Source organism: Terrapene carolina, unplaced genomic scaffold (genome assembly GCF_002925995.2).
Source record: "Terrapene carolina triunguis isolate 2854851 unplaced genomic scaffold, T_m_triunguis-2.0 Scaffold175, whole genome shotgun sequence".
NCBI lineage: Eukaryota > Metazoa > Chordata > Testudines > Emydidae > Terrapene > Terrapene triunguis.
Window position 1 is genome coordinate 1,180,096 of NW_020664526.1, and position 20,025 is coordinate 1,200,120.

The 20,025-nt window shown below is 41.5% G+C and overlaps 1 protein-coding gene across 2 annotated transcripts in view; it reads left to right on the forward strand.

Annotated features, from left to right (window-relative positions):
• LOC113406986 (arf-GAP with GTPase, ANK repeat and PH domain-containing protein 1) overlaps nucleotides 1–20,025 on the forward strand; it is a 636,559-nt gene that overhangs the window by 201,478 nt on the left and 415,056 nt on the right. For both annotated transcript variants that reach the window (XM_026653995.2, XM_026653996.2), the window contains exon 2: nucleotides 19,199–19,257. In XM_026653995.2, the coding sequence (XP_026509780.1) occupies nucleotides 19,199–19,257 (59 nt within the window). The remainder of the gene's footprint in view (nucleotides 1–19,198; nucleotides 19,258–20,025) is intronic.

Here is a 20,025-nt window from a genome sequence, read left to right on the forward strand (position 1 = left end):
CTTGTTCTGTCATCTGCCACCACTGAGAACAGCCGAGCTCCATCCTCTTTGGAACCCCCCCTCAGGTAGTTGAAAGCAGTTATCAAATCCCCCCTCATTCTTCTCTTCTGGAGACTAAACAATCCCAGTTCCCTCAGCCTCTCCTCATAAGTCATGTGCTCCAGACCCCTAATCATTTTTGTTGCCCTCCGCTGGACTCTTTCCAATATTTCCACATCCTTCTTGTAGTGTGGGGCCCAAAACTGGACACAGTACTCCAGATGAGGCCTCACCAATGTCGCATAAAGGGGAACGATCACGTCCCTCGATCTGCTGGCAGTGCCCCTACTTATACAGCCCAAAATGCCATTAGCCTTCTTGGCAACAAGAGCACACTGTTGACTCATATCCAGCTTCTCGTCCACTGTGACCCCTAGGTCCTTTTCTGCAGAACTGCTACCTAGCCATTCGGTCCCTAGTCTGTAGCAGTGCATAGGATTCTTCCGTCCTAAGTGCAGGACTCTGCACTTGTCCTTGTTGAACCTCATCAGGTTTCTTTTGGCCCAATCCTCCAATTTGTCTAGGTTCCTCTGTATCTGATCCCTACCCACCAGCATATCTACCACACCTCCAGTTTAGTGTCATCTGCAAACTTCCTGAGAGTGCAGTCCACACCATCCTCCAGATCATTAATAAAGATATTAAACAAAACCGGCCCCAGGACCGACCGTTGGGGCACTCCGCTTGAAACCGGCTGCCAACTAGACATGGAGCCATTGATCACTACCTGTTGAGCCCGACGATCTAGCCAGCTTTCTATCCACCTTACAGTCCATTCATCCAGCCCATACTTCTTTAACTTGGTGGCAAGAATACTGTAGGAGACCGTATCAAAAGCTTTGATGATGAGACAAAAGGAAAATTAGGAAAGAGAATAGAGATTCACATCATTCTGCCTTCCCGCCACTCCCTAAATAAACAGAATAATAACAAATTTTGAAGTTGACTTTGAGTATCAAGTCTACTGGATATTGTGGAAGTATTTTATTCCTTATATTTATTCTAGTTTATTTATACCACCATCATCATTGATTTATATGGAGCTTAACAATCAGAAGGAGATAAGATCTCTGCATTCATAAGCTCAGTTTGACTCTAAACAGGTATAATATAAATGACTTAATATTTAAGTGTGAGTAGAAAAAGATGGCCTTGAGGAAGGATCAGCATTGGAGCATAAGTGGAAAGCAGTAAGTGTTAAGGAGATATTGAGAGGAAAGAGGGGGGGGGGGGGTTGGGTGTGTGAGTAAAGGAGGCAATTCCAAGGATAAAAGGCATGAAACGACAGTACTGGAAGGGACAAAGACAGCACTAGGGGCTACAGATTAGATAGAGCATAGAGTGGAAGAGAGGTGTAAGAAAGGAACAACTCTAGAAAGCCTAGCAGGAGCTTGAGTTTTATGCAGAAGAAAGAGCCCACGGAAAAGGGTTGAGGGTTATGTGCTCAGATCGAGAGAGAATATAACAGTGTGATGCTTGATATTCTAAGTATAGAGATTATTTCTTGGATATCTTGTAACAAATTTGTAAATGCACAGAGTAAAGGGTGTTATTTTTGAGACCGACTGGAAAAAACAAACCAACCATGGCGTCAGTGTGTTTCTCTTATCTGACAGTACTTGGTTTAGATTTAAATTGATTTTCACTGTAAATCTATTGTGCAATCAAGAGAGGGAAATGAAGCAAACTTCTCAGGTATGTCTAACCCCAAAAAGTTTGTGATATCTGCACCCCGTCTCTCTGCCAGTAAGATAAGTATTGAAGGATTCATGCTCTTGAGCCCCATTGTCCTAATTCAATACTAAGTTAAAAAATTTCTCTAGTACACAAGTGTACCTATGCGCTACACAGAATGATGCGTAGGGTGGGTTGGAGGGAAGGTGTCCTAAAAATGCTTCTCAAGTTCTCAAAAAACTGGGCATTTCAACTTAGTTTTATTTATAAAATATCTGTTTCAAAACAGAAACTCTAGTCTTGTAACCTTTAGACAAAATCACTGATTTGTATGAAACTCATAATACCTCTTATTCAGCCTTCCTAGGAATACACAAATAAGTAGCCACAGCAAATATGCTGCTGAGAAACTTTCTAAAAATATTCCATATCTACAATCAGAGGAATATATTGAGTACATGTATGTACTTTTGTGTGTTGTTTATGTATGTGTATAATAATTTGTACTTTATGTAGCTTGTGTATTGGTCCCATCTTCTCAATAGATGCATAATTACAAATTAATAGTTTAATAAACAAAGTAGTTGAAAGTGCTTTTTGTCATGCAAAACCCAACCATAAGAATTGTTGCACCATACAATTTACTACATTTTTACTTTCTTATGATTCAGTGCACCTTTCTTCTTATGCTGGGAAAAGATCCTTTTGCTGCACTTATTCCTGAAATAAGCCCCTTGCTTTCTTTGTAGTGTCTTGTCCTATAAAAGAACAGGAAAGGGACCTTGGGATACCCAGAGGCAAGCTTTTAAGAGGCTTTCTAAGAATCATAAAAGATTCAAGCCTTTTATGTCTTTTCTTGAAAAGCCTTTCTTCTCTTTCCTCTTTGCTCCCTTGAGGGACATTTGCTATGTTTATGTCAAAAATATATCTGTACAATTCATGGGGTTTGGTTTAAATTAATAGTCAAGGCCAAAACAGTGCAATGGTACAAGGGACTAAGTACACAGGCAGAACAAGAGATTGTACAGTAAATCAGATGGACTAGGCATGAGTGCAGCAGCAGATGGATGTATTAACCTTGTCAGGTTGATGACAATTGATTGCATATAGAATCAAGGCATATAGGCAGTTTGATCAGGTCTCACAATATAAGCTGTCTTCTCTTGTCAAAACCATGACAAGATACAGACTGAGAGAATTTGGATGGTTTGAACTCTTTAAGCAGGAGAGACAAAAACGTGGAGGGGGAATATCTATTTGATAACAATCAGATACAACTACTGAATCAGTAGCATGACTGACTAGCTGCTTTGTTAATGAAGCTCTGTGGAAGGAAACCGTTTGATTGGAACTTCAATATGACACACATTCCCAAGTGTAAATTATTAAGGCATTTTAAGCAGATCAGATTGTGTTGGCCCTGGAGCTAGGAAGACAACTACTTTCCCTATATCTATGCTGTTAAGGTCAGTTGTAATGCTTTTGCCGTTAGTATCTGAAGCTGGAGGTAAGATGGATGGCAGAGCTTTCTTAGTAAAAAGTTCTCAGTTAGCACCCGTTTCCATGACTGTATGTGCTCAAATTACAATTTGGTGGCCGTCAAGGCACAACACGGGGCAGGTTTATTGTATTTTGCTTAGTGTTGTATTTAAATGCTTTTGTGATGGCATGGTGTTCTTCTCAGGTAACCAAAGTGGCATTTTCAGGGTTCGTGCTAACTGTTATGCATAGATTGTATGCTATCTATCCAGATTTGATAAAATACCTGGGTATTAAGTTGATTGACATTTAAGAAATGATTAAATGCTACACATGTAGTAATATCTGAATTTGATAGTCATGGAAGAAAATGTTATCGTTTTGTTGGGGAGCTCAGCCGGCTTTGTGTGCAGAGTGAAGGTCCCCCCTTGCCTTCCCTCAGCTCAGGCTGGGCACGCTAACTTTGGTGTGGGCAGGAAAGGAGCCAGGCAGGATCGAAAAGAACTAGCTCTGGGCAATAGTGTAGTGATAAGCAGTGGCTAAACGAAACTCCATATTCCCCAAATCTGAAGTGTGTAAACTGCATTTGCCCACCTTTACCCTCGACTACACCATTGGCTCTGGGGCAGGCAGTCCTTTCTTCCCCGTCCCCATGAGGGGAGCAAAGCCGAAAGGGCAGCACACCAGATGGAAGATCCCAGCTTCTGTTGTGGGTTGCTATGTCTTGCCACTGCTGCTGCCTCCTCCCTGCAGCACCTGGCCATGGAGGGTTCAGAAGGACAGCAGTGCAGATGTGGAGGAACAAGCAGGCAGAAAGGGGCCTCTTGGCCCACTGCTTATTTTATTTTGAGCCTCTTCCCCTCCCAGCATTTATTTTATTTATAAGGTCCCTTAGTGTGCACCAGTCCAAATTTCAATCTAGTGTCATTACTGAAGGTAAATGTGGCTATTTCCTCGGTGGCCAAGATCTCAGTATTGCTAATGGGGAATTTTTTGCCTGATAAAGTAGCCTTCTCACTATATAGGCCCTTCACCGGAAGCCGTGTCTGTGCAGATATTGCCTCACTTGCCTCCTTTGGGCATGAAAACTCTCATATATCATCAGACCAATACAAAAAAAGAATTAAGAATTGTCCTGACACCGTAAAGAGCCTCTTCAGGCTTTCACAAGCAATGCTAATGCGGGTGAACAGTATTATAAACATGGCCTCCCTCAACCTGAAACTCGCACTGCCTCTGAAAAAAATAAGGGGGCAGAAATCTCTTTCACTCAGATGTAAGGGACTTTGTTTTTACTGAGCATCTGATCTCAAGTATCAATTTCCTGATCTTAGTGATACAGTGGGAAGCTTTATGTAAAGCTGAGACTATTCAGTCATAGGAAAAATTGACTTACAATCCTGGCTACTACCAGGCATGATAGAAATGAGTATTGGTCATATGGCAAGTTGAAGCAGTGCCTAGGATACAACCGGAGAAAATACCACTCTGTACCTGGTAGCTAGAACAAGTGCAGGGTGCTGATGTAAGGTTCACAGGAACGCTCAGTTGTTGCAGAGCTATCTGCATGATTCCCAACCAGCCTGGTCTGGAATTTGACCATGTTTCAGGCTCATTCAGTTTGGGAGAAAGTCTGCCTATAGGTTTGGTCAAAATGAAGCCAATGGATGTTGTCTAGAGGGGGTACTGTATGGAGTTGTGCAAGAATTGCAGGAACAGGTAGGTGTTATTCCCATGGGCATGACAGGACATGATTGAAACCATCCATCTATGTATAATCAGAGTAATATAACCCATTTTCCATATTATTTCTCTCCTCAGACAGTAGGGCACAAACAATGGAGGGTTCTATTTACAACAGTGGTTTTCAACCTTTTTTCATTTGTAGACCCCTAAAAAATTGCAAATGGAGATGCGGACCTTTTTGGAAATCTTAGACATAGTCTGTGGACCCCAGGTTGAAAACCACTGATCTTCCAACATCTGAATAAGTTCCTAAAGGAAGGTTATCTTCACATTCCCATTTTATCATCCCACAAATAATTCCTCTTTATGTATAGCAGTTCTCCCTTCCACCCTCCCATCCCCCACCCCACTCCCAGCTTGATCAAGACCTTTTCATCTCATACGTGCTCTGAGTCTCTTCCAGGATCATGGCAGTATTCATACTGGCTCTAAAGAACAAGCAAACTCAATTACTCTCCCGGGACAATTTTTTCTGATTAAGGCTTTATGCAGAGAGCAAGCTGAAACAAACACAGTGATATGGTTTGTGGAATATATCTTGTGTTCATAATAAACAGACATACAGTGCCAGTGAAGTCAGTCCTTGGCCTGGGTTCAGGATGAATACTATCAAATCCAAGGTGTCATCTTAGGAGAATGTTAACAGAAGATGAAAAGGAAAATACAGGGCATAACAGAAACAATAGTCCACTTCATATTATTGGAGCCTATTGGGAATATGGATTCCATACACAGATATGCCTCAGTGATCCAGAGTTCATATGAGACATGCCTAGTAAGTCCTGTGATTCCTTCTGCATCCTGCCCCAATCATATCCATTGTCACAGATGAAGGTTCCAGTGTATTTTCTTAACTGCCTTGGCTGGTGATGTAGCAAATCAGATTTTTTTGAAAGGATCCACTTTTTAGTGACTCAGGCAGAGTGAATCTTATGTCAAATGCTAGCTGGATAACGGAGGGGGCTCATTCCGGTCCCAATTGAGTTAAAAGAATAGATCCCTGAAAAAGAGCTAGGACAGCATCCACCAATGGGAACAAAATGATTCATTGCAGTCACAGATCACTGTTCCTTACATGGGTACTCAAATCTGTCTTGTTCAGGACAGTCAGGAAGTCTATTGGAATTTTCATAGATCACCTAGAACAACACAATCATCCCTACTGCAGAGAAAATCAACCCCTACTAACCTTTGCAGAGCAAAGTTTCCTATCTCAAGCTGCACTGCCCAGTGAGGGGGAAGAGAACTCAAAAATTCATGTCAGAAGTTGGTTATCAGAGTGGCTAGTGCACTCAGGAATATCCTCACTCATATGGTGCACTGGTGATTGACCTCTTTGCTTCTAGAAACAGTGCCCTGTTGCCTTTCCACGTGTCAGGATCTAGAATGTGAGGTTGTGAATGAGCTCTTGCAAAGATGGACAGTGTGTCTGCAGTATGCCTTCCCATGTTTTCCACAAGTTTCTAGGACAATGGAAAGATAAGAACAAGTGAGCAGCAGTGTATACCTTTCTGCTGAAGAAGCTACAGCTCTCAGACTTGATTAACCTAATGCTGGGTTTTTGGATTTCTCTTTCTCTGAGGTTTGATATTGCAATATCAATCTTCCATCTGGGACCAGACAGGTTAAAATAGATGAACTTATCACTCTCAGGGATCCTCAGAAGTCAATAAATAAAACTTATTGTACTGACTGGTGCAAATTCTGTAGTTGAACTGTCATGCTAAACTAGTGTGCAGTGTTTTAGCCCTGTCGGTTCCAGGATATTAGAAAGAGATGTTGGGTGAGGTAGGATCTTTTTATTGGATCAACTCTGTTTGTGAGAGAAACAGTCTTTTCTTTTCTCTCACCACGAGGAGATATTACCTCACCTATCTTGTCATGCTAACTATTGAAATACAGCCTTGAGTTCTTCTAGGAGGGCCTTAATGTGGGTTTGTAAACAAAAAGTCTGTTCTTTTCAAGATTGATTCCCTACAGATGTCATCCTCCTTTCTATCCATTAAAGTAGACCACCTAGTAGCTACTATCTCCAATCTTATGAATGTTATAGTTGTGAGTTTTCTCAGCTAGGGGCATGGCTACACTTGCAGATGTAGAGCGCTGAGAGTTAAACCCGCCTTCATAGAGCGCAGTAAGGGAAGCGCTACGGTCTGTCCACACTTACTGCTTCAAGTGCATTGGCATGGCCACATTTGCGGCACTTGCAGTGGCATTGGGAGCGGTGCATTATGGGCAGCTATCCCAGCATGCAAGTGACTACAACGTGCTACTGTTTAGCATTAGTGTCCATGCTCTTGAGGACTGGATGATCTCAGGGCAGAGTATTTGTCTCCTGTATGAGATCTAATAGGTGGCCACATGGCTATCAATATATACATTCACCAAAATTCCACCTGTTGGTCATCCAGTGTTCAGCCATTCCCATATTTGGCAGTCTTAACACGTTCCCAGGGAAGATGGAGGTTATGCAATATGTCTGGTTTTGCATGATCCTGTTTCCCACCCTGGAAGGCAAACTGCTACAAAAATACCATTATGGGATCTCTGGACGACAGCACAAAGAAGAATAGGAAAATGCACGTGCTTACCTGAAAATTTCCTTTTTTTCGATAATGAAGTCCACAGATCAGTCCCACCTCGGACCCAAATGGTTCCACCAGAATAGTGGTGGAAATTGATATCCATGGACTTAAGTTAGTTTGTTAGGGAGAATTTCCCATAATCCTCAGTAGGATAAATTGTTGTGCATTCTCTTCAAAGTATAATTAACACAATCCTTAATTTAGGAAAGAACTGGATTATTGAGGCTATGGAAGTTGACTTAACTGGAAGAAACTTCAGGTTGTGGGGCATTACCCCGCTGCTAGTGACCAACAGGTCTGGTTCTACCCTAAGCTACAAGTAGGCTGAAGTACGCATTGTAATGGATCTGTGGACATTATTACTGGAAGAAAGGAAATTTTCAGGTAAACACATGTACATTTTCCTAGTTTGTCAACAATACAGATGAAGTTAAACATTTCAGCACTAACTTCTAAATTTAATATCTTCAATACAAACGGTAAATAGTTTAAGTCAAAAACCTATATTTTGTAAGGGCATGGGGAAACAACTCAACATCTCATTTAATACTTTAAAAAAAGTTGTTAATTTTTCAGTGTTTGCAGTTATACTACTGCAATTTTTATTTTAATAGTAGGACTGGAAAGTGAAACTATAAATAATTGAGTTTATGTTCAAGGTTAATGAAAAGTGTTAATTAACTAGCAAAAAATATATATTCCAGATTCATTTAATGCATTGTGAGTAACACAAGTAAGGAAATGTATTTTAAGACTATTTTAGGAATATAGTTTTACTTGACCTTCACTTTCTAAAAATCAAGGATTGGCAACATACACATTTTAATCAATGTATAACCTAAATGACAAGACACATAACTGTGATTATTTTTAAAATTCATTCCTTTCCTATGTTGTTAAACACTATATATTGCATTCACTTGAATTCCAAAGTTAAAGGAATGCAAACATAAGCCTCACAGTTCACCTACTTCATAAATATGATTCTTTTTAATATGCAAATCTGTTCCAGTATATTTAAATCCACACTTACTAGTTTAGTTTTTATTGCACTAACTGTGTACTAACCCAGCTTTCCCTTAATATGTTATAAAGTGTGGAAAAATGGGGAAAAAATTGTATATGGATCTGGCTAATTTGTGACATAACACACCCACTAACTCAAGCTGTATTGCTTTCCTTGTATGAAAAGAATGTTAAAAATCTAGTCAGTCCTGTTTTACCTGCAAGTCTTTGATCTTTCTCACCTAAGTTCTCAAAAGCCCAAAATTAACTCAGAATCAGTCATTCATTATTCCAAGGTTTTTGAGTTATAGTACTAATTGGTGAGCTGTATATTTCTTCCTCTAACTTCCACTTACGTAGTGATTTATTCATCTTTTCTTGCATATGTCATTTCTGCTGAAATTATTGGAGGTACTGCATGCCATAAGGAGAGGTGAACATTTGGTGCTTCATGAAATATTGTTTTTAATTCTAGTTCATAATTGCCCTCTAAAATTACCACCTTAATTTATAGTAAGAGGGGAAATATTCCATCAAAAACACAATTAGGTTAAAAAGACAAAATAATAAAAATGAACTTTTTTGGGGGGTAGAGAAAAAATATTTATGCTTATTGAAGATAAGTGACTTTTGCAAAGACTTAACTTAATTTTCTGGGCTGGAGTAGCATTACTCTTTTAGTCGGTTGTAGCTTTTTAAATAAAATGTCTAGCGTCTTTAAGATTGGGGAAGGAGAGTAGGGAAAATAATTAGACATTGAATTTGTTGTTGTATGCCATATGTCACTTGCAGATCAGACTTAAAATGCAACCTCCCCCCCCCCCCCACAATAAAAGAATCTTGCAATTTAAACCAAAATGTCAGTTATACAATAGGTTTGTATTTATTGTTAATAAAGTCCTGGGATATGTTAGGCATGGAGTCACTGCTTGTCAACTAACTCCTTCTACTTAAAATAAAACTGTTTGTTCTAAACATTTCCAAATGAATACATTATTTACATAATCATTTAAACAGGAGCCACTGTTTATGCAACCATTTCGTAAAAGGCAGAAGAGTCTTCCAATAGCACAGTCCTCTGGATTTCACTTGGTTTTGTGTACAGTATTTTTACGGTGGCCTTTTAGTGAAGAGAAGGGGGTCAGAAAGGGGATTGCCACTTAGTGTTTAAGGGGAACAGGCATGTACAATATACCACTGGGCCCTGGTTGAATTCTCCTTTACTCATCTGGTATGCCCACTAATGATTTCTCACTTCATATTTTCTGTCACAAAGTACAGGCTCTTGGGAATGACGATTCAGGGCTCCGGGCCGGGGTGGGACCTTTGGGCATAGGCATAGTTTGACTTCTATTTTGGGGGGTGGCAAGGGCTCAGGCCAGCTCTGCACAGTGGGGTCCAGGGGAGCGTCACCTCCACCCCTTGACTCACTTTCAGCAGGCACCCACCTGCCTGGCTTGGGGGTGGAGGGGTGGGGTGGGGCTCAACCTCAAAATATAACTCAAGGGGGGGACTCAGCTCAAAAAGTTTGAAAACCACTCCGGGTGCAGGCACGGAATAGCTAAACACACAGCACTAAGATGATCCATTCACTTTGGCAGCTAACTTCATTGCCTCTGTAATGCTGTTGCCTCAGCTGGCCCATGGAATAAGGAATCAAATAGATTCACAAGCTGAACTGTTGCATATTCTCACAAATTATTGTTATTCTATCTCTTGGTCAGCAGCAGTGTCCCCTCTAATTTTTCCCACACGTGTACAGAATGAATTTTGTTATGTGCACCAATATGGAGGTGATGGCCGGGCTGAATTGGAGCTGGGGGAGGGGCACCTCTTCCCCGGCCGCCGTGGGTCCAGTGCTGGGCTGGGGCCGGTGGGGAGAGGCGCGTCTCCCTGCCGCGGCAGGTCCGGCACTGGGGGAGAGGCATCTCTCCCCGCCGCAGCCCTGAGCGCCTGCGAGGTGCTTAATAGGCTGCTGTGCGGCCACGCAGCTTAGAGGGAACTCAGGTCAACAGCCTCCTCTCTTCTCTGTGCACAGGTCTCCCTTGCTTTCTGTTTGATGTCTTCCATTGTTTCCCTCCATTCCATTCGGACTTCTCTCTCTGCTGTCTTGGTTTTATTTACCCCACTGTTCTTGCCTCTCTTGTAGGTGCAAATGCGCTGCTCCTTTGTGCAATGATTCCCTAGTTGGAGCTGTGCCTTGCAGGAGGAGCAGAGGCAGAGTAAAACAAGAGTTGGTCAGTGTCCTAATAATGTCCTTTTTCTAATAACATAAGTGCAGGAGCAGCACAGGCACAGGCTTGCAGTCCTCCCTTACAAGATTCTCCAACCAGGGAATTTCTAACTGTGGGGCCTGTTGGGATTAATGAAGTCCCTACACTGTGTATAAAATCCTGGATGTCTGTGAAATCCATCTACAGTTTGGACAGAGAAAAGTAGTGTGAATAATGTTACCGCAGCAGATTACTGAGGACTAGTCTACACTAGCCGCGCTACAGCAGTACAGCTGCAGCACATGTGGGGAAGAAGTTCTATGCTGACAGAAGAGAGCTCTCTCCTGTCAGCATAATAAATCCACCTCTGCGAGAGGAGAAAAAACATATGCTTACTGTGTAATAGCTTGTAAACGATTCACTTTAGTAGGTGCAGCTACTGTGTCCCCTTGTCCATATACTGTATTAGAACTGATAGCATGCATCTGTTAATTGTGTGGCTTTTTGAAAATGAAAACTTAAATTGTTTAATACTAAAAATGAATTTTTATTGAATTTGTTTATATTAAAAAAATTTCAAAGGAATGCCAAGTCCTTACTAACTCCATGGAACTGATACTTAATTTAATCCAGTGTTTTCCAAACTTTTGAAAACTGAGTCCCCTTTCAGGAAAATGAAAGTTATGGTACCCTGAGCCTCCCCTCTCCCCTTACTGCACTTTCTTTTCAAGTCTATCATGAGGTACTGAAGTCCTAACACATCTTAATTTATACATCTTACATGCCACCTTTGGTAGTCCTGTGCACGTTTCCCATACCCTATCCCTGCCAGGAGCAGACACTTTGGGAAATGCTAGTGTAGGTTTTCATGGTTAGACTTTGTCTCATTTCTCACAATCTTTGAGCTGTGAAACAGTTAACGATGTTGGCATTTAAGTGATCGTCACTGGGATGTGGGTTGGCACCCATTGCAGTGAATGCAGATGTTCACTCCTCAAATAGGGCCAGATCCGAAGCCTGTTCAGTCAGTGCCATTTATTTCAGTGAGCAGTGGTTCAAGCCCTGGAAATGGATGTGTGCAAGGGAACCAGACGCACATTGTTTGGGACAGCCCACAGATCTGAGCATTTTGGTCAGGTGAACATAAAGCGTAGAGAAAACCTTCAATGTTCATTTTGACAAAGCTCACCTACTCTGAGATGACGTCTCCAAAGCTACAGAGTGAGTAAGAAAGATAGAGTATTAGAGTATTAACAGCAGCATCTAGATAAATCTTGGCCAGTGGGAGTAAGAACTCCAGGCTTTGGTCCTCAGGCAATATAGTAACTGACCCAGATGGACCTGATCCTTAGCCTGTGTGAGTGGTGGTGTAGAGAAAATTATTTGTGTTAGTATCTGTGACCGGTTGAGAAAATATGACCTATGAGGAAAGGTTAAATAACTTGGACATGTTCAGTTTTGAGAAAAGAAGACCGAGAGGGGACCTGATAAGGACTTCAGATATGTTAAGGGCTGTTATAAAGAAGACGTGTCCGCTGAAGGTAGGGCAAGCAGTAATTGGCTTAATCTGGAATGAGGGAGATTTAGGTTAGATATTAGGAAACACTTTCTAAGGATAATAAAGTTTGGGAATAGGGCCTCCAAAAGAGGTTGTGGAATCCCTCTCATTTGAGGTTTTTAAGAACTGGTTAGACAAACACATGTGAGGAATGGTCTAGGTATAGTTGATCCTAAGGGGGCTGGACTTAAATGATCTCTCTAGGTCCCTTCCAGCTATGATTCTAGGAAAGCTGATGATGTTCTTCGAGTGCTTGCTCATGTCCATTCCAAGTAGGTGTGTGTGCGCACCGCGTGCGTGGTTGTCAGGTTTTCCCCCTAGCAGTACCTGTCGGGTCGGCTGTGAAGCTCCCTGGAGTTACACCTTCATGGTGCCATATATAGGGCCGTGCTGACCCCCCGCCTCTTCTGTTCCTTCTTACCTCCCATGACGGTCGTTGGAGCTGCTTCTCTCTCTTGCTATGGCAAGCGATCCCCTAGTGGACATTTCTCTTTGTATCCTGTAAATAGTTAGTTTACCCTCCTAGACCTGTCAGTGGACATGCTGATCACTATGCCCGTGGTCCTGAACTTGATCACTGTGGACCATGGCCACCTCTGGCATCCCAATCTCGAGTCTCTTCACCTCACGGTATGGAAACTCCATGGGTAAACCCCTTGGAGTTGGCATGCTCAGACCCTGTTAGAGAGGTCCTCCTCGGCAGCAGGAAACTATCTGCTACGGTCACTTATTTAGTTAAGTGGAAGAGAATTCTCCATTTGGTCATTACAAAAGGACACTCTGCCTTTACAGTCTTTGATTCCCTTTATCCTGGGCTATTTATTGCACCTGAAACAGCAAGGCCTGTCAGTGTTGTCAATAAAGGCGCACCTGGCTGCAATCTTGGCCTTCCATCCCGGATTTGCCAGTCGATCGGTTTTCGCTAACCCAATGGTCGGCCACTTCCTCAAAGGACTAGATAGATTGTACCTCAAGTAAGACAACTGATCCCTGCATGGGATCTTAACTTGGTACTTTCAAGTCTGATGGGGGGGACGCTTCAAGCGCTTAGCTACATGCTCACTTCTTTACCTTTCTTGGAAAGTAGTGTTCCTGGTGGCTATAACTTCAGCCAGGAGGGTGTCTGAAATTAAGGCCTTGACTGCTGAACCTCCATATACTGCCTTCTATAAGGACTAGGTTCAGGTACGACCCCACCTGGCCTTTCTCTCAAAGGTGGTTTCGCAATTCCATACAAACCAAGACATTTTCCTTAGTTTTCTTCCCTAAGTCACCCACCAACAACCGGGAGCGAATGCTCCACTCCCTGGACGTCAGGCATGCACTGGCCTTTTATATCAAAAGAACTAAGCCGTTTAGGAGATCAACACAACTGTTCGTTGCAATTGTGGAAAGGATGAAGGGGCTTCCAGTGTCGTCCCAAAAGATATCCTCATGGATCACGGCCTGCATCTGGGCGTGCTGTGACTTGGCAAAGATACCTGCCCCCACTCTGGCAGCGTACGCCACGAGGGCACAATGTGTTGCTCATGTCTGTTCCAAGACCTACCCGCCTACCCCTCTGTTGGAGTAAGTGGGCAAGAAGGAACTGAAGAGGTGGGGGAGAGGGGTCAGCAGGGCAACTCCATGAAGGCGCAACTCCAGGGGGATACACAGTTGACCCGACTGATACCGATAGGGGAAAAAACCTTCTGATGACTGTGCACGCGACGCACACACACCTACTTGAAATGGACATGAGCAACACATCTCGAACGGTTACGAAAAGGTAGATAGCTTTTTTTTCCCCAGGCTCTCTGCAAATTCAGGCAAGTGTCTCTGCATTAGTTATAATTGTTTCATATTTTGGAGGGTTTCTTTGCAACCATAACAGCTAGACCTATTTTTTAATTAAAGCTGAGAGTCTGGAGAACTGCTGAAGCCTGTTTGTGCCACTCTGGAGTGGCTAATTCTTCCTGCCCCCTCAAAAGGTGTATTCCCCCATTTAGGGAAATACTGGTTTATTTTGTGTCTTCCCACCCCTAACCCCCACATTTATAAGAATATATGGCTGGGACAAGGGATAATACTCCACATGATTGCAGAGGAAAGAAGGGACTTAATCTTTCTTGTTTTTTATTTTGTGGTGATTGAATATGCCACTTTGAAAACATCACAGTAGCAGAAAATAGTTACTCAGCTACACAAATCACTTGAGCCTGCTTAGTAGTCTAATACTTAATACTGCGTTGTCTTTTATGACACATCGGTTGAACTTTGAGGATACTCGCATTGAATTAGCAATAGACATCCTTGTGGTTTATTAAAGGACTTGCATCTAGCCGTCCTTAGGTGGCTGCAAACTGGACCCTTTGGCTTGAGTTTTGTAAAGGAGGCAGATTCTCAAGGCTTTACACTGGCCATTCAGGACTCTTCTAGCCAAAACATAAGTAGTAGCTTTTTACAGTTTTGCTTTTGACATTATTAATACAGTAGATCAAACCTATAGCTATAATAATTGCAGAGTAGGTTAAATCAGTAGAATTATTAATTCTTGAAACCTTACATTAATATAGAATGACATAAATAGCTTAGCATTTGGTTTTCTTAAATGGCATATTTTACAATTTGCTTGTCTGTCGTTTACAATAGCTTTTATCGGCTGTGAAAAGTAAAGCATTTTTGCGGGGGTCTGATTCAGTTGCAGGTGAGATTGCTACTTTTCATTTCCTAGTTTATTTGGTTTGATTTTGCTTTTTATTGTAATCTTGACCATTGTTCTAACGTTATTGCTCTTGTTTGAGCTTTCTATCTGCTGAGATTCACATATACTTTTAAAGCTAACTTTCTAAGCATCTTGTGGAGAAAAGTGTTGACTTTTTGATAATTTTTTAAAATGGCATATCTTTAATTGAAAGGGGGAAGGAAAGAAGCACTTACCTAGACATTTTTGGTTGACATGAATTAAGAAAAGTCAGGGTTATGTGCAGGTTTTCATAATGTTAGTCACCATGAAGCAGTGAAAGTTCAAAACTAGTCTGTTAGAGTGTACACAGAAATGAAATTAACTTTAAAAGGTGTCCAAGGCTGGCCAAACTTGGAATTATGTCAGTGTTGAGGTGCAAATAAAGAATATATTAAATGTTGCAAAAACATGATTTTGAATATTTGCACTGGAAATTCTAGACCTGTAGAGAGACTGGAGGCATCTGTGGAAATATGCAATTTTTTTTGGTGACTGTTTGGTCTAACTGACCTCTGGTTTTGAAATTAGCAGTTTGAGAGAGGTTGGAGTCATAACATTTCTGCCCTCCGTCCACTGCAGCCAAATCCACAACAAGTGTAGTCACTAGGCTGTGACCCTGGCTAGCTGAACCAGTGAAATTAATCACAGGCTAGCTGGGTATGTTTGCCTACAGGCCTGTCACATGTTGCCATCCTGTTACTCTCCCTCTCCCTTTCCCATGCAAAATGTGAAACCACTCTCATTGGTACCTTTGACACGTCACTGGAGTCATCATCTTTGTGCTGTTTCCCTGTTCTTTACTTAGATGATCTGTTTAGACTAACTACATGGTCATAATAATACCTAGCTCTAACATAGCACTTGTTGTTAGTAGATATGAGTACTTTACAAAAGAGGCCCAGATCATTATCTCCATTTTACAGATAGGAAAACTGAGGCACACAGAGGGGCTGTGGCTTCCCCAAGCTCACCAGCAGGCCAATAGCAAAGCTGGGAATAGACTCCAGGTCTCCTAAGTCCCATTCCTGTGTACCATCCACTTGGCAACACTGCCTCCTAATAATTGTCAAAGTCTCTTCCAATGACTATTGTAAATTAAAGAGCTAATTCTTAGTCTGTATCTGGTACAACTAAAGATTTCTATTCATTATTCACTGAGCTATAGCATTGTATCATTGCACAGAAGCAGTTTAAGTCAGTGTTGCTCATGGAGAACTATATTTTGTGTAACATTTAAGCTTTCGAAAATGTTTAGTTACTTTTCCTCTTGGTTTACTTGGTTTTCCTTGTTGCATAACGAACATGTATGTTCTAGAAAAAATGTCCTTTACACGCAAACGTAAATTAGCTGAGAAAATTACATTTGCAACAATAGTGTCAGTACATGTACTGCTATGTACATATATTACATAACCTACCGCACTTTGCCCCCCGTTCCCCCAGAAACACAAAAGCGCCAAATCTTTATGCAGTGCTTTGAGGTCAGACCTTCATCTCTTTCCCAAGGAGGCTCGCATCCTGACTGACTGGCAATGTGTTCAGTCTAGATCTCCAGCTTCCATGGGCAAAGACTGTAACTTCTATGTATTGCGCGTGGTTGAGATCAGTGGCTGTGCTCAAATAATATTGCTAAAATTAATCATAGCAATTTCTCCTCTAACAATAAGGATAACAGAATATTCAACCTAAATTCTGCTATAGATATTGCTAAACAGTTTGAAGTTTGGTCCACTGTTGGACTTTCTGATCTTTGAACAGGGATCCTGTTCAGTATGTCCTCCATGACTGGGTGAGAGTTCTGATGCTATAGAACTCCTAAAAACAGCAGGTATAGCTGGCCTTAGAGACCTAAATAAGTAGAATTAATCCAGAAGATTTCAAAGCCTGCTGGGCTGCCATCTGAAGAAACCCCCCCCACACACCTATCAGGAGAATTTGGGTGTCGTGACCTTCACAGAACTGGAACTGTACAATACTTGGATATGAATGTTTTGTGTACTTGCACATTTGGGAGCCATTTCTCAAATGGTGTGGCCAGTCCCACCAACACAACTATCTGAATTCAAAGGCAGAATTGAAATGTAAAATTCTTCTTCGAGTGCTCGCTCATGTCGATTCCAGTGAGGTGTGTGCACGCTGCATGCACAGTCGCTGGAAGGATTTCCCCCTAGCAGTACCTGTTGGGTCGGTTCAGGTGGCGCCTCGGGGCGCAGTATATAGGGTACTGCCAACCCGCCGCCTCTTCAGTTCCTTCTTATCGCCTGTGACAGTTAGCCGGAACGCTCGTTCCTCTTGCTTCAGCAGGACATTTTTCTTCCAGTTTTTTTACTCTAAGCCACTTGCAAACAGCCGGGAGAAAAAATTCCACACTTTGGACGTTCGTCGGGATGTATTGCTCATGTCCATTCCAAGACCCCCTCTGTCGGAGCAATGCTGGTAAGAAGGACCTGGAGAGGTGGTGGGTCGGCAGGACCATATACACGGCACCACAGAGGCGCCATTTCAGGGTGTGCCTGAACCGATGGCTATCGCTAGGCGAAAAACCTGCCGGCTACTGTGCATGCGGCGCACACACCTAATTGGAATGGACATGAGCAACACATCTTGAAGAACAACAGTTGCGAAAGGTAGGTAACCGTTTTATGTGGACTGAGTATAAAAAGGAGAGAGAAAATGCTTCCAAATCAATGAGTGATACCCAATTGTGTATTAAATAACTACATTTTTCTTTGAGGGCTGGTGAGGGGGAAATGTGATAAGAGTAATGAAACATTAAGATAGTGAAGGCTCTGGGATTTCTCCCATGATTCATAAAAGTCACTGGAGAAGTTTGCATGTAATTCATGCTTAGCTTGTAGGGAACACAGATGGGGTTTGTAAAGCATTTCCATAAATTGTGTTTTTTATGAAGTCGTAATTTTTTATGGTGCAGTAATTTAGGGCACTACTACTTGGACTTCAGTGCCTGAGACTAATTTCTTCTCCAGTAAGTTAAATAAACTTTACCGAGAGAAGAGAGATACTGAACACTTGCTTAAATGTAAATGTTTCTCCACAACAGAACTAGAGGTTTATGACTTAGTGTATACTGAGTTTAGGGTGTCGTGTTTGACATTTTCAAGTTGGCTGTGAAGAAAGACCTATATCTCTCTAGTTTTTAGTCAAGCAGTGTTGTCTACGAAGAGGACAGTTTCTCTGAAAAAGTTTGTGTGAATTGCTCTGTAGAACCAGAACTTGCTGATGCCATATGTTTGTGAGAGATTAATTTATTTTATTTTATTTAAGCCCTAAACTTTACATAGAAAGCACTTGTGATACTTGTCACAGTTACTAAAGTGCCCCTCTGACCCCTCTTGGGGTCTCTGAGCCAACCCCCCAAGCCTTGGGCCTCTCGCTTCAGCTCTCAGGGTGGAATCGCATGATCCCCTGCTCTCAGGTCTGGCCCTGTGTATAAAACATTATTACCACAGCAGCTCTGATTTATGTCCAGACCCTGTAATATTGTTCCCTCTAGATGTGCAAGTGCTAACCAGTTACTAGTCAGCGTTCTTAAAGCAATGTTTTTGTTTAAGATCTGTTGGTCTTAAATGCTTTTGTACTAATATACTGAGTATATGCGTGTCTAGTTTACTAGGTGTCTATTCACCTTCTTCTTGGGATCCCTAGTTGGTTTAACTTGCTATAGACTCCTCCTCAAAGCCTCTTTCTCTTCCCTTTACGCATTCTCTTCCTGCTTTGGGGAGTGTCTTTCAGTCTTGCCCAGTTGTTTTATCACTCCCCTTCATGAGAATCGTGTCACCTTTTAACTGTTTGTATCCCTTTTGACCTGGTAACTCCCAGCTTTGGCGAAACAAGGGAGAGGAGAAGAGTTTTTCCATAACCTGCAAGGATTGAATTAAAATTCTAACTGCAATATAAATCCGCGTTGGGATCACATGATAAAATTAGCTATGGCTGTGCCTTCTGCATTGTCAATACATAAATACTGTAATATCTGAACCTCAATGATGGAAGCATACATAAATTACTGAGGTTTGAATGAGGCTTCTGGTTTTTCCATTATTTGAAGGCCTAGATGCTTTTTTGGCTGCTTCAGCGGGAATAAAAAATACAGCTTTACTAAACTAATAGTGTACCTTTCTAAATATATATATGTTTTGTTTTGTTTTGACAGATGCTTTTGTAAATAGCCAGGAGTGGACACTAAGTCGATCTGTACCAGAGCTGAAAGTGGTAAGTAATATTTTTTATTTACGTGTGTTTTCTTTACTTCTGCATTCCATTCTTACTGCATTACACAGAAGTGGAACATTCGTAAGGTTATATTTTAAAGTCTGCCAGGTTTTTCCTTTATAAAAACATTTAGATGATATTAAACCTTGAATATAAATATTAATGGGACATAACTTAGAGACCTCTCTGTCTAAACTTTTAACATCTTAGAATGTTACTGAGATTGAAAACGATGCTTTTTCTTGTTGTTTTTTTTCAACTTGGTTACTTAGTGCAATTAACAGTGTTTTGTGTGTAGTAGTCATTTCCCCAGTGTAACTTGCTCGGTTTTTTGGGAGTAGAGAGGCCTTGCAGTAAAGGGGTGGGTGGGGTGGGAGAGAAAAAATGTTTGAAAATAAAAATATTCTAAAATGCAAAAACAGACAGGCGGACTAGGAGGCACATGTAGTACCAGATCAAGTTTTAGTGCACTGCTTGAAATTGATCATTTTTTAAGTGGAATGTGTCTTAGATTCCTCCAGGGTCTCTGCATAGGACCAATTTTTTTCACTCCCAAGTTTTAAAAAAGAATTTCAAAATGAATTGTCTAGCTGAAATGTTTTTTTTCTGTTGCTTTTTGTCAGGCCTCCATTTGATTTCCTAAAAGACTGGAGATTAGTGAGAGGCAAGATACCAGATTGTCTTAATGTTAGTTCCAGAAGAATGCAAATTAAAGCAGCTTTTTAGAAACTGTTTATTTTTGGCATTACTTTAGCTGAGCTTGAAGAG